Source organism: Bacillus rossius, chromosome 10 (genome assembly GCF_032445375.1).
Source record: "Bacillus rossius redtenbacheri isolate Brsri chromosome 10, Brsri_v3, whole genome shotgun sequence".
In the NCBI taxonomy this organism is placed as follows: Eukaryota; Metazoa; Arthropoda; class Insecta; order Phasmatodea; family Bacillidae; genus Bacillus; species Bacillus rossius.
In genome coordinates, this window is record NC_086337.1 from 42594908 (window position 1) to 42609383 (window position 14476).

Genomic DNA, 14476 nt, shown 5'->3' on the forward strand with positions numbered 1-14476 from the left:
CCAGTTGAGCCGCCTCATAAGTAAGCAGCCAAAGAACAGGCAACGTTTGCCCGAGCATGCAGTGTATCATGGAGTCAATCCTGAAAGGTCATTGAACTCACTAATATTTTTTTCAATCCCAAATATATGTACAGACTAGGCATGCAACGAGTGGCACCAACCGATACTGGCTTTTTTTCCTAAGTTTTAACGTGCTCATCTTTGTTGACCGTTCTTGAGATCTTTTTTTTCACAACAACCGGTGTAAATCAGTAGTGGCGTTTGTCCGTTAAATTAAATCCTATCGTTCTGCTTGATTGCAATAATCATTCAGGGAACGTTTCAATTATCCCTGTTCTGTGTAGTTGGGATTTATATGTATCTCGTGATGCTGTCGTTGAGGAAGTTATACCATTATATATAACACGTCCACCGAGTTCCGCCGTGGTCTTTGCAGTTCACATTTCTACCGCGAGACCGCACGCTTGCGCGGAGACGGCGGCAAAGAAACTTCGCATGAAAGTCTTTTGAGAAGGCCATTTTCGTGGCCGTACAGTTCCCGGCAAAAGGTCGAGCGTATCCCCTCACCACCCCCCCCCCCTTTTTTTCCTTTTCAATCTCCTGTTTTTTCCCTGGTTGAGAATACCCCCCACCGTGCGTCCGGCCACAGGAGAACCTGTTTCGACGTTTGAACGGCATCGAAGAAGTTCTGTCCGCGACAGTTGGGTGAGCGCGCGCGAACATGAGAGAGTGTGTGTGTGTGTATGTGTGTGTGTTTGAGTTAGAAAGGATGGAAAAAAAAACTTCCCGTGCACTCCGTATATTACATCTTCCCTTGTTCATTCATCGTGTCCTCGCAAGCGCTATGCCGTTCAAGACCTTCTTGGGAACTTTCTTCGGCGTGAGTTCTTAAAAAAAAAAAAAACGGGGTGCTGTGGAAACCACAGAACACGCGTGTGGCAAATATTTTTTTTTTACCTTCTGTGTTTGTACGTAGTATTTCTTTCTTTCTTTCTTTTTACTTTGCTTCGTTGGCGAACTGATATTTTTTGTTCTCTCTCTCTCTCTCTTTCGCTGGCATCTTCCACGGTCCATTCGGTGCGGAAGCATGGTAGTAATTGCTGTGACCTACATTTGGTTCGCCTTTCAGCCGGTGACGTGCCTAATGAAGTCTGTCCCCCCCCCCCCCAGCTCTTCCCCTTTTGCTGGCCGTTCGCCCTTCTGGGTTGTAGAAGCGCTCCGTCCCCTCTCCCCCCCCCCCCCCCAGCAAACAACTCCTTCTTCGCCTCTTCCTGATGCCTCGCTCGTTACCACGTTGGTGCCTGCCAGTAGGGGGTGTAAGGGGTTTTCTGCCAGACGCAACGCTCCTATCCCCTCCACCATCCTTTTTTTTTTCTTCTTCTCGCAACCACCCACGTCTCTCTCCGACACCCCCCCCATCCGCTGCTGACTTGTGTCATGGACACACGGCGAGGTATACAACTCCGCCCCAACGGTCCAACTCCTCACACTACCGCCATCCCTTCGCGAAAGACTCCTTTGAGCATCTCCAAGGGTAACAAACTTTCCCTTCCGCCCGGTCCCCCTTTTACTTACTTTCCCTCAATTTCTCCCGCCGTCACTCTTTTTTTTTTTATTTCGCCCTTTACCTACCCTCCCCATTTTCGTCCTCCTTCCTCTGTTCCCACCATCGCCCGCTTTCACATCTCCCTCTGCCGCGCAGACTCAATTTATCGTTAAACTTCTTTCGAAATTAGTTCGTATCAATTAGGGGAGTTCTATTAATAACGTCCGTGCTTGACGACTTTTCTTTACGACGTTGAAAGAATGACGCTGAAGACGGAGCTCTACTTAAAAAAAAAAAATGAAAAAGCGAATCTGAGAGAAGCGCTTGCAGCATAAACTTTGTTCAGGACATTGAAAAGTTCGCCTTGTAGGGATTTATTTTTGTAAACGTAATCTTAAAAGCTTCGGTTTTTTTTCTCAAACGTTTGCCGTACGTTTTTTGGTTTTTAGCGAATATAAAGTCTGAGCGTCTTGCAGATGTGTTTTAGTGCGTGAGTTAAAAAAAATTCCATATTTTCAAACAGAATGCGTTACATTTGAATATGAGGATTATCGAAGTAAATTAAGTGATCTGGATAAAATATAATCCCACCTACGTTTTGACATGTGAAGTAAGAAATTAATTTGTTTGTATTTAGAATAGCACTGTACGAAATATTACAAACAATTATTGTAAAAAAAAATGTTCAATCAGCAACAAATAGTAATTAAATGTTAGCAATCCAAAAGCACGCATAAACTCTAAAAATACAAATAAAATGGCTGCATAACGTAGCTGCTTGAATACTTCACCAAATGTAACAGTAAGGGTAGTAAATAGCATTAGAAAAAATTACACCAACGTATCTAAACACAATAATAAAATTTTCTTGATGTGGGAGCTCTGTTACAGGTAGGCTACCTTTTTAAAATTCGTGTTTATTCAGTGTTTATGGTTTCTCATATATAAATCTGGAACAGAATGAATGAATGCATAACTGAAAATGCATTCTTCGAACTCAGTAGAATGAGTACAGAACTGTTTTAGGCGTAATTAGCAATCCAACTTTGGTAGCTACCAATCGGCGGGTGCGGAAACTACGTGTGATTCGCGTCAAAAAAAATTCAGTTGAAAACGGAATATTTATTACGCTCAGCATTTTTTTTTTAAGGTTTCTACGTTACGTTACGTGTCCCGAGTTTCGTATTATACGTAAGTGTATTTGCAACACGAAAACACATAAATTTTCTCGTGGCCGAGGATAAATGTTACACATCCCTGGCGAGCACTGAAACACTCGCTCACGTGTTTTTTTTTTTTTTTTTTTAACGGCGTGTTCGTCTGAGTGGTCCGTGGTCCAGGGCTTTGTCGTGTCGCACATAGTCCAGTGTGACGCCCTTGATGCACCGTGAACGAGAGAGCTGACCTGGGAGGTCGTTGGCAACGCAACCAACTGTTCCATCGCGAGACTTGATTAAGCGCGGACGGCCCAGGTGCGAGAGAATGTCAAAAAAAAGAAGAAGAGAGGGAGGGTGATGGGGGGAGGGAGAGCGATTGAAGCCGTTGACGAGCATCGGCCATTGGTCAGCTGGACCGAGCGGTGCGCCATTGTCCCGCCCCCTCCATAGCGATTGGACCAACCCTGGGAGACCCATTCAGCGTCCTGTTGCGATCCGAAGTAAATTACGAATAACGCCACCACTGCTTGTGAGTGTGTTTGTGTGTGTGTTTTTATTTTTATTTTCGTGTGTTGGCACACGCGATGGAAGTCGGGTAGTGACTGAAATAATGGCCGCGTTCAACGTGACAAACGTTTTTTTTTTTTCTGGTGTGAAGCCGAGCGCTTTATGGTAATAACACCTCCCCCCACCTCCCTTCTCTTCATTTTATGCTTTTGTAATCCATCCCGCTCGCTATAGAAGAGCGTGTTCGGTGTTGCTGTGGTATTTTCTGCACTGTTAGAAATCACGGTAGATTTACGGGCTTATCGACTAAGCTTTTACGTCAAATAAACGATGAGTTCTATGCAATTTCAGATAACTGGATCTTCGTGCAAACTACGCCGTATTTCAAACTTCCGATCTGTGTGCTTTTCGGAATAACAGGCTAAACCCACGCGGGGAAGAAATAACAGTGTTTCTGCAGGAGTCTAAAAAAGTGTTCGTTGAGAATGGCAGTTCGATACTCTTTGAGACTTGAACAGTTTTGGATAGTATGTTTCATCGATTTAAAAAAAATCGAATGGAAACACGTCTCAAAACAGACTGCATCGAACCAGTTCTTATGTGTGTAGGGCAAGCACGTTTTAAATAAAATATGGTAGTTGAGCACAGACCTATCGAGTTTCAATTAATCCTTAAGCCCCACATTATTTTATGTAAATATTACAATTACGGTGTTACAGATTTTATTTTTTTGTAACTGATAAAAAAGTGAGGATAAATTATAAAAGTTAAGGTTGAAATTTTTCTTTTCTTGAGATCACTAAATACTTCTTTTATTTGCCACGATTAAATTTGTTACATACAGAAATATTACGTATATAAATTGGACATGAAATTCTTATTATTAAATTACACAAATATTATAATATTACACAAAATTTCATTATTGTATACAAATATTAATAGTATATACTAATATTATTATATATAAAAAGATAATACCAAGTCATCGATGGAACCAACTAGTCACTCAACCCTTCGTAAGCTTCTTTTTCGTGAACTTCTTGAATACATCGTGCAACAGTCCCTTTTTAAACTCCAGGAATAATCTGCCATCATGTACCTATCCCATCTTCCTTAATAGCGGTCCTCCATAATTTAAATATATTGATGAAATCTTTCACCTTGCTCCCCATTGCTGTTTTCTAAATTTTAAGAAAACGGTCCAGGTGGCCGTGAAAATAGTGCACTTTAATACTCATGTTGCGCCCAAGGGATAATAAATTTTTAAGCTTATCGTTTACTAGTTCATCATGGTTTTCTGCTTTTCTTTGGCCCAGAAAATTTCCAACTGCAACAAATGAAGGCCAGGATTTGCGCTCAGCCTCATTCTCATTCTGGGCCGTTAAAAATTCCTGCTTTAATTTTTTCCTTACTCAAGGGAGGCATTTTTTCCCCCTATAAATGCAAAGCATAATCCGTCCTTATCAAGAGCCTTTACAGACTGCTTCATAAGGCCCAGCTTGATATGCAGTGGAGGAAAGATGATTTTCTCTCGTTAAACTAAGGGTTTGTTAATAACATTTTTTGCTCCATCGACCATGTCTTCTCTCTTAGGCCACTCTTGTCTAACCCAGTGATGTGTTTTGTCTCTTCTATCCCAGAGGCACAAGAAACAAATACCTATATTTAATGTGGCTACTTTACTTTCTGAGGAGAAAGTTTACCGTTTTTAAGTCCACACAAATCACCCATTTATGTTCACGATACGTTATCTTCCCCGCTATGGTTTACACCACTTCTTCTACTGGAACTTATTTTCTAATATTCTTCGATCTATCCTGCACGGCTAAAATTCTTCACAAATAATTAAGGATGGGATTCCCAGCCTGGGGTACCCCTGTGACGAAGTGGCTTTAGTCAAGCAGGCGGTTTTACTTATTTTTCACACTTATCTCAAAACTTAGAGCTGATATAAAAATATAATAATTTCATATTAGAAAAAAACTAATCACATTATTGGTTTCATCGCCCCAAATATAACTAAAATCAGTTGCAAAAACCTAGGCACCAATTTTTTTTTCTTGTTGGCCTGTGTCATCTATACTTTGAGGTATCGATGCATTTCCTTAAATACTTGGCATCGATATTTCACCTTAAAATAATATATATAACAAGTTATCAATCAATCTATAATGTTACTACAAAATTTCAGTTAAGAATTAACTAAAAAAAATACATGAAACACGATATCACGAAACAGATTATCAGCGAAACTTTGTAAACGATTAGAAAGTACCTTAAGATTGTATGAAGTAAAAAAAAATGAAAACTTAACCTTCCTACAACTATACAATAACTTTTAAAAATATATATATCTGTCCAATTGTTAAAAGTATCGATTAAACAGTATCGATTATTAATGTGCCAGTAACGACTGAATGCCACTCGTTAACAGAAGATGCAGATAATTTTTCACGTGTCCCTACGCACAGGGAAAATTTTTCGCGCCAAAATATTGCCAGGTAGGCAATAAATGTTATTATTTTTTATAAATATGCTGTATTTTTTCTATTGTATACTGAGATTGTTACAATGTTTAACGTACGACCTTTTATATATATATAATAAAGAATTTTCAAAATAAATCAAAACTAACTTTGGGGATGAAGGAATTCTAAACAACAAAAAACGTATTTTTCAATCAAGTGTAATATTCAAATTACCACAATGGGCTAGGTATTTGCGTCTCTGCAAGTGAACTGATCTCTGAATGAACAGTCTCATAGCACAGACTCACGCTTCAAGCGACAACACATTTGAGCTATTCTGCATTGAAACTGCACCCATACTACTCACAAAATATAATACATAGCCACATATTTTTACTTGTGTGGAAAAACTATCTAATGAAATTTTTGCTTCAGATCCGGAAAATTGCTCACTGTGTGTTAGAACTTTGTATCGTTATCGGTGTTTTTCGCGGTTGTTTGTGTTTTCCTTCCAGGTGCAGTGCGCTGGCGAACGCGTCCAGACGGGGCGATGGCCTCCCCTTCGCGGAGGCTGGGCAGCCGCTGTTTTAAATGTTGTGTGTTTTCTGTCCCGTTCGGGCCGCAGGCGCGGGCGGCGCGACGGCCACCTTCGACCTGTTCGACTCGGAGAGCGGCCAGGACCTGACGCTGTCGCCGCAGACGTTCACCAGCTCCACCGAGGCCTTCATCAACGACAACTCGGACAGCCTGGGCGTTCCCGGCGACGCCGACACGGGTGAGTGCTCCCTATACTCCCCGGCCGTCGGGGAGATCTGAGGGGGTCGTTACCACAACGCCGAATGACAGAATTGACCACAACGCCGAAATACCACAACGCCGAATGTCAAAATTGACCACAACGCCGAATGTCAAAATTGACCACAACGCCGAAATACCACAACGCCGAATGTCAAAATTGACCACAACGCCGAATGTCAAAATTGACCACAACGCCGAATGTCAAAATTGACCACAACGCCGAATGTCAAAATTGACCACAACGCCGAAATACCACAACGCCGAATGTCAAAATTGACCACAACGCCGAATGTCAAAATCGACCACAACGCCGCCAGCTAGAAAACTGCTGTGTACCACAACGCCGAAATAACAGCTGAATGAATTTGTGCGCGTTTCTTAAATGTACCTTAACGCCGAAATACCACAATCAAACCTAACCTAACCTTACCTAACCTATCGTAATATAACCTAACTTAACCTAGCCTATCCTAGCCTATCCTAACCTAACCTAGCCTAACCTAACCTAGTCTATCCTAACCTAGTCTAACCTAACCTAACCTTTGTGGCAGTCCTGCAATGATATTTTTCGGTGTTAGTGTTTTTCGGCGTTGTGGTCAATTTGGCATTTCGGCGTTGTGGTATTTCGGTGCGTCCCCGATCTGAGGGACTACGGCTGGAATACCAAGTCGTTCGACCGCCTTGTCGGGGTACGACTTTTTAATTAAACTGCGCCCTGCACGAGGCTAGAAACTGATTTCCATTCCATCTAGCGGACTTTTGGCAACCATCTATACATTTTCTACGCCAAAAATCCTACAAGTAGCAGAACTATCGCGGGAATCAAATGTTGTAATTAATTATATATTTTTTTAAGTAAGTACTTTTAAAGTTCCTTTTTGACGTGACGTCTAATAAATCGATGAACGCCGGCTGCACGCACGAAAAAGTGACCCGTTACGCACATTGTCCCCTTTACGCTGTGTCCCGTTACGCACATTGTACGCTTGCGCCGCATCTATCTCTCTTCCACTCGGTTGGAACAACCATCGATTTGACTTTTTCGAGGAACTTTAAACCTGAAACACTCCCATTCGTTTCCTACTTTTCCTATCATCGTCCTATCCGTAACAGAATAACACAGATTGGAAGAAGTTAAATAGCAAACATGTATAAAATTTATAGTTAAAATAATCTCTTCGTTAAAGTAATAAACATATTTGAATTAATGAGTGCAAATAAAAGTAAATTTATCAATTAAATTGTAGATTTAATTTCACTCCTTCTTTGTATCCATACAAAATAGTGATAATTCAATTAAAAATTATTCAATTTTATTCATAAAAGTATGCAATCATTTCATCAATGTTTTGTTATGACGTTGTCACGTTAAACTATCGTCCGTAAACCGACTTTACAGACAACCATTTTTTTATTACCATTGTAGTAACCGCTAAACATTTATTAAAAGTGTCTGATAACGAACATCATTCAAGCGCCGATGCAAAATGTCCATACAAGTTCCCTTCCATTGTTTCATCTATAACGTGTACTTTTTTTTGGACAGTGAAAAGGTCTGAAATGGGTGTTTTGACGGAAGTTTTTTTTTTTTAAGTATGCATAGGGACCGGAAAAATTCGCGGGTTCATTGACTTCTGGGATGGACTCCACAGTCATCTGCATACTCGGGGAAATGTCACCTGTTCACTGGCTGCTTATTTGCAAGACGTCTCAACTCGGTTGTGTGCAATTCGGCTTTCTCTGTGTTTACGCTTTCTCATTGGTTCGCAGTTCTACAGATAAAATGTGGGCCAATCGCAGAAGCGGCACAAAGGTGTGCTTGTTTGTAATTCTAGTGTATCACGAAATAAATCCGCAAATTGGTTCCAGTCTCTGGGCATTAAGAATTCTACACACAGTATTATCTTAAGTGGTATTGGGAAACATGAAACACGACACGATATCCGGAAACAGATTATCAATGAAACTTTGAAACAATTGGAAAATTACCTTAAGTTTACATTTAAAAAAATGAAAGCTTAACTTCCCTACTTCTGTACAATAACTTAAAAAACAAATTATCGTTTCGCTTTTTCGTGTCTTTGAAGTTCGGACTGACCTTACAAAAAAAAAGTATATATCGTTTCTAGGATTATTTGATACGATACCTGCCCAAATAGAGTCATACGGGTAAAATTATCGATTAAACAGTATCGAGTAGTAAAGTCTCGGTATAGAAAGAAAACTACTCGAGACCAGAAAGTAACAATAGTTTCCCCCTCCCCCTATTCCAACGTAAAACTACCGGCGAGAAGACTGCGCGCCAGTTCTGTGTCTGGAGCGTAAAGGCGAAGAAGTGTGTGCTTCTCAAACCAGAGTCGTCCTTAGCGCCCCTGCGCATTTGGAGCTCTTTCGCCCTCCCCCCGCCCCTTAGGATAATATTGCTTTGCTTCTAAACGTACGTCGAAAATTAACTCTTAATTTTTTTTTTCCAATAAAACGTCCACAATCCGAAATGACTCTGACGCTGGTAGTTCATATACTACAAACACAGTAAAATTTTATAAAAATTGAATTTTTTTGTCATGGAATTTAAGTCAGTTTTGTATATAGGCGTATACATACAAAAATAAGTGATTATAATATTTCTCAGAATTGATGTGGGTTTACCCAGCTTGTTTTACCAATTACAACGTTTAAAAAACGCATTCTTGCAACAGGTACAATTTTACTACAGATGTATCGATTTATGAAATAATTATACCATCCATTATTTAAAAAAAACTTTTACTGTGGGAAAAAATTTTCAACATATCTCAAGTTTTTTTTATATCATCCAATTATACATACAAGTATTTTCTAGAACAAGTTTATTAATAAAACGTTACTGTCTTAAACCTGCCGAGGGTGTTAATTTTGGCGGGGCCCGTATGTACAGACAGGTTTGCTTAAAAACGGAGCCCCGGCACACTGGTGTGCTGTAGCGTCTCTGAAGGCGTGTTGCTACGTTTCTGTAGTTTGAAAATATTTATAACAGAGAAAAGCGTAGTTTGGGTTCGCGCCGTAAAATTTTCGTGATAAAATCGTAGACGGTATTTCTTATTAATATGTAATTATTTATATATATAAATATATGTAGTATATATACATTAAATATGTCATCTCGTGTGACTCGTACATATGTTCGGAATCATATATAAATGCAAGACAGAGGAAAGCTCGCATAGAAAGGAATCCAAAAAATTCAGTGCCGAGCGAATGTGAGAGCTATATATCAATATCTTTAATACAATGGCATTATTAGTTTTTTTTTTTTTTTCGTTTCCTATTTTCGACGCTGCCGTAGCTCTCACATTCGCTCGGCACTAGATTTTTTGGATTCCTTTCTATGCGAGCTTTCCTCTGTCTGGCATTATATATGATTTAGAGTATTATATACGAGTCACACGAGATGACATCTTTAATTATTTTGTGATTTTCAATTTAATACCGGTTTTCACTTAGCTATAATTTGTCGAATATTTTTACTGTCTCACTCGGGGTCCCAGGTAGTGTTCCACACAAGCTCTTCGCAGTGACACTCGCCTCAATGTCCCGGCTAAATGTGTTCTCCAACATTATTTTATAACTTTACACAAAGCTAATTCGTAACAATCACGCGCGTGAGCCTACACTGGTACGATGATGTCACAGGCAGCACAAAATACTGCGCGTCAAACGCGTGCAGACACGATCCATCCGCTGTGGACTCAACCACTGTTGGCGCATTGCTAGTCTCGAAGTTATCAAAGCGATTTAAAATCTGACGGTATATTAGCACACAAGAAATTTCTTCCGACTACCACTGTAACGAGCGAATACAAGTTTTTCAACACTAAAATATAACATGGAATACAAAAACCAAAACAATTTCAAAATTACTAGTGTTGCAGGATAATTATTTCAACATATGCACGTTGTATCTAACCTAATGGAAGGAAAGAAAACACCGCAAATGATATCTACGCTGTATAGCCCACGCTCAAATAACTAACCTTGAACTATCGACATATAACTCTTTTTTTTTTCAAATTTAATATTGGTGGCGATATTTCTGCAACTGCCGGGAGCACACGTTGTGTGCGCTGCGGCAGAACGTGCCTTAAATCTGAAACGGGTGGGAGATGGGCGAGAGGGGGGTGGGGAGTAGGACGAAGGGGAAGGGGGGAAGTGAGAAAGGAGAATTCGCCGCAGGTTGCGTGGCGCGAAAGGCAGAGATAGAAACAGAGAGAGAGAGAGAGAGAGAGAGAGAGAGCACGTCGTTAAGCCGGAGCACCGCGCGAATTTCAAGAAAGCTCTCCAGATTGGTTTATTGAATTGCTCTAATAAAGTACGGGTGGATTGGAGGGGGCCGCAGATGCGGTTATATTTTATTAGAGGTGAAGGTTCTGGAGCTTGTGGGAGGGAGGGGGGCGGTCAGGGGGGAAACGTGTCCAGAAAGAGATATAGAGAGAAGGTTTCTGGGTGGAGAGACATGCTGGCTTTTTTTTTTTTTTTATCTGGTGGTTGACATGGAGAGTGGGGGGCCCCCTGCTTCGGATTGCCCGAGGCGTCTTGCACTCCGCGCGTAAAGCTATTGTAAGGACGGGATATCGAGTGTATGAGCGGCTAAGGAGAAGCGAGGGGGGGGGGGATAGGCTGGACGAGGGTGGAAATTAAGGGTCTCCCTCGGGGAAACGTTTTCTCAGCAGAGTTATCTCCGCGTGTAGGGGAGAGGGGACGGGAGGTGAAAGGACGGAATAATTGTCCGCGCGGTTATATGTAGTGTGTGAGCAGCTGAGTCGGAAGACACTTCATGTTCGTGCTGAGAAGTGCGCGGATTGGGGATTGTGTGTGATGATGAAATTGGTGAAGTAAGTACATAAAGTGTCTAATGCTGAAAGTTTGTTCAATTACTTGATAGAAACTTACTACAATGTAAAAAAAAACTTTTTTACAAGTAAAATCTTTAGAAACCCAATTCATAATGATATCACTTGTAAAACTGCAAATGGTTCAAATCTCTGCCATGCACTTTTACAAGTGACAACGTTAGCAAATGAGTTTCCAAGAACTATCCTTGTTAAATGTAAAATCAAGAAAATTATTTTTTGTTTAAATTTTTTTAAAATTATATATAGTGATTATTGTTGAACAAACCAATCAGTATGTGGTCCAGGAATTAGCATTAAAATTCATAATAACCACAAAATAGTTTCCTATCCAGTAGAAGAAGGGTAGAATTTGTGGGTAGGGGTGGTCGTCCTCATTTTAAATTCATAATTACCATGGCAAAGATTGTGCAAACACACACACACACACACACACACCTTGGCGGTAATAATTTAGACTGGTAAATCCATGGCCCATGCCTACTTTCTCTTTCTCTTTCTCTCTCTCTCTCTTTCTCTCTCTCTCTTACCTCCTCAGAGCAATATTATGTTTCGCAGCAAGATTTTGCATCGTTTACAACAATCTGGAGTAGTTTGCGTTCGAGTGTTCACGAGAGATGTTAGTTTTCCGAAAAGAAAATATTTATTTTCTACTAAACAGGAAAATGTTCCGATTTATACTTTCGCATAAATGCGTGGAAAATTAATAACAGTTTTATACAAACATAACCAAAGAATAAAAAAAGTGAGCAATAAGGTGCAAAAGGAAAAAAAATTCTATACTATACTTCACACTTCTATACGTACTTTTTTAATTCTATTTTTTTACTTGTACTGTAAAAATATAATTGTAACGTAAAATTTTGCAAGTGTTATAAAAAGTTCGTAGTAGAGGATGAATACTAAACACTACGCGTACGGACAACAGTTTAGTCCATAGTTTACTCCCACCACTGGAGCTCGGCTCGTCAGTGGCTGTTCGTCTCTTACCTCACATCTCTGTCCCAACACACTGACTCGCACTACTCACTCGCACAACGAGGGTCCCCGATGCACACGATGCCCATCGCTCGTCGTCCGCTTTTGCTCACCACGGGTTCACCAGCCCTCTACATTTCACTCCCTCTGAGGCCAGAGTCGCCGTTTTTATACCCCTCAACCGCCTTCTGGGATGGTCTCGCTCCCCCTTTTTAAGTGTCGCGTCATCAGGGTCGAATTGACACCCGAAGCTCCCAGAACAAAGGCGTTCTAGTCACGCCACTTCACGCAGGCGGGGGGCTCTGGGGACGTGCCGAACTCTCCAGATCCGCAGAGAAAGCGTTGAGGAAGGGGGGAGAGGTGTGGCGAGGCGCTGTTGCTTATCGGATTATGCGTGTAGCGGTAACGGACCACGCCGCACCCCGCGGGCTAACGGGCGAGATGGTTGGCTAGCCGCACCACTGGCCCGCCCTGTGGTCTCACCTCTGGTGTAATTGTAACAGTATTTTATATTAGTGTATCAAAATATCTTAAATTATGTTATTCTATATTGACATCGGAAATAAAATAGAAAATTGTGGGTGGAAAAATAAGTGTTGTTAATATTTTTCCAGAAAACTTTTGAACTGAAAATATTCCCCATTATCCGCCGGGGAATGTAAGATGTCACGAGCTCAAGCGATGATTCACGTGGCGCATAATCACGTCAAAAAAAAAAGATACTTGCGGTGGTGTCCCGACACAGCCCACCTGAATTTTTGTAGTAATCTGGAAAAAGGAAAGCGTTGCGCGCAAATTACAGTGTTTTGTTTTGTCTGGGTACATAAAATACTGTAAAATTCATATAAAACCGAACAATTAATAACGATTCACTTGCGAAGAATGCGATTGTTCTAACAACAACTGTTGCTTCGATATCAAAAGCTGCCGGGCCGCCCCACCTTGTCAGGCAGCCAACTTGAAAACTTGGCACTGCTGACAAGCAAGCGCGGGTAGTTCAAAAATTGACGCGCCTCTAACACTATACAATGAAATTAACACACGTTATTGACACGTCCAAACAGTGTTAATCCAAGCATAGAATTTCGTTCTATAGTTATCGTGGAATTTAGGTACCTGCTAAATACGTCGATATTATAGCAAATATGTTAAAATTTGGTTCGTTTTTGCTGCGATTCGTTAGTTATCATTCTTCTATATCTTTGCGATCTTTTTAAATCTAGCTAGCTACTTTTAAATGTACTCTTAGCAATGTTCACTACTGCCACAAAATATTTTGTAAAAATCCTTACGTTCTTTGGTAAGGATTCCCCCCCCCCCCCCCTTTTTTCCCTCCTTGTACTGAAATATATGAGAATTTCACTAGACTTGCAAACGACTTCCAAATTCTTGAAGAAAAAATATATATAACTCACTTTTATGTGCCATCAGTGAGATGGTGTTTAATGTTACAGAACTTGTGAGATTCCCCCTCCCCTTTAGTCTAGCGGTTCTTAAATTGGCAACTGAAAAAAAAAATGGGAGTATCTTTGCACCTCGTATTTCCTTTCCGTGGCCATTCCGACAGGATATGGGATTAAGTTTTTTTTTTTGCACGTACGACTGTACTCTTCGTTGACGCGAGTGTACTTATCGGCCGGAAGAGAGAAAAAAAAAGCCGTTGACTCCGCTGACAGGAAAGGGAAGAAAGAAAATTGAGTTAGGAGTTTGAGCCGCGCTGTACCCTCCTACTGGTGCTTCCAATCCCCTTCCTTTAATCCTTTCCCCTCTCTCTCTCTCTCTCTCTCTCTCTCTCTCTCTCTCGCTCCACCCCCCACTCTCCTTTTTCAAAGTCCTGGAATAAACTGTTTGCCCGTGGGCCTGCTGCTCGCGCGCTCGGAAACTCGCTTGTTATATTCCTCTCCAGAAGCGGGCGGAGGCCCTCATGTTATTGGTTTTCCGTCGGCGGGGTTCTGCCTGCGTGCGCCAGCCTCATATTCCCACCCGGCGAGCATTCGTACTGTCTCGGTGCGCCTGCGAGCCAGGGGCGTCGGCTACCCGCCGTACAGCCCAGCTGCGCGGGTTACAGAACTGCGCCAGGCGCTCTTTCCCGTCCGACAGCTGTTGGAACAATCATGATAACATCGCGTG

General features: G+C 41.3%; 1 protein-coding gene across 1 annotated transcript in view; it reads left to right on the top strand.

Annotated features, from left to right (window-relative positions):
- LOC134536026 (pneumococcal serine-rich repeat protein) overlaps window positions 1-14476 on the top strand; it is a 608959-nt gene that overhangs the window by 301721 nt on the left and 292762 nt on the right. The window contains exon 4 of the mRNA XM_063375537.1: window positions 6307-6456. Coding sequence (XP_063231607.1) covers window positions 6307-6456 — 150 coding nt within the window. The remainder of the gene's footprint in view (window positions 1-6306; window positions 6457-14476) is intronic.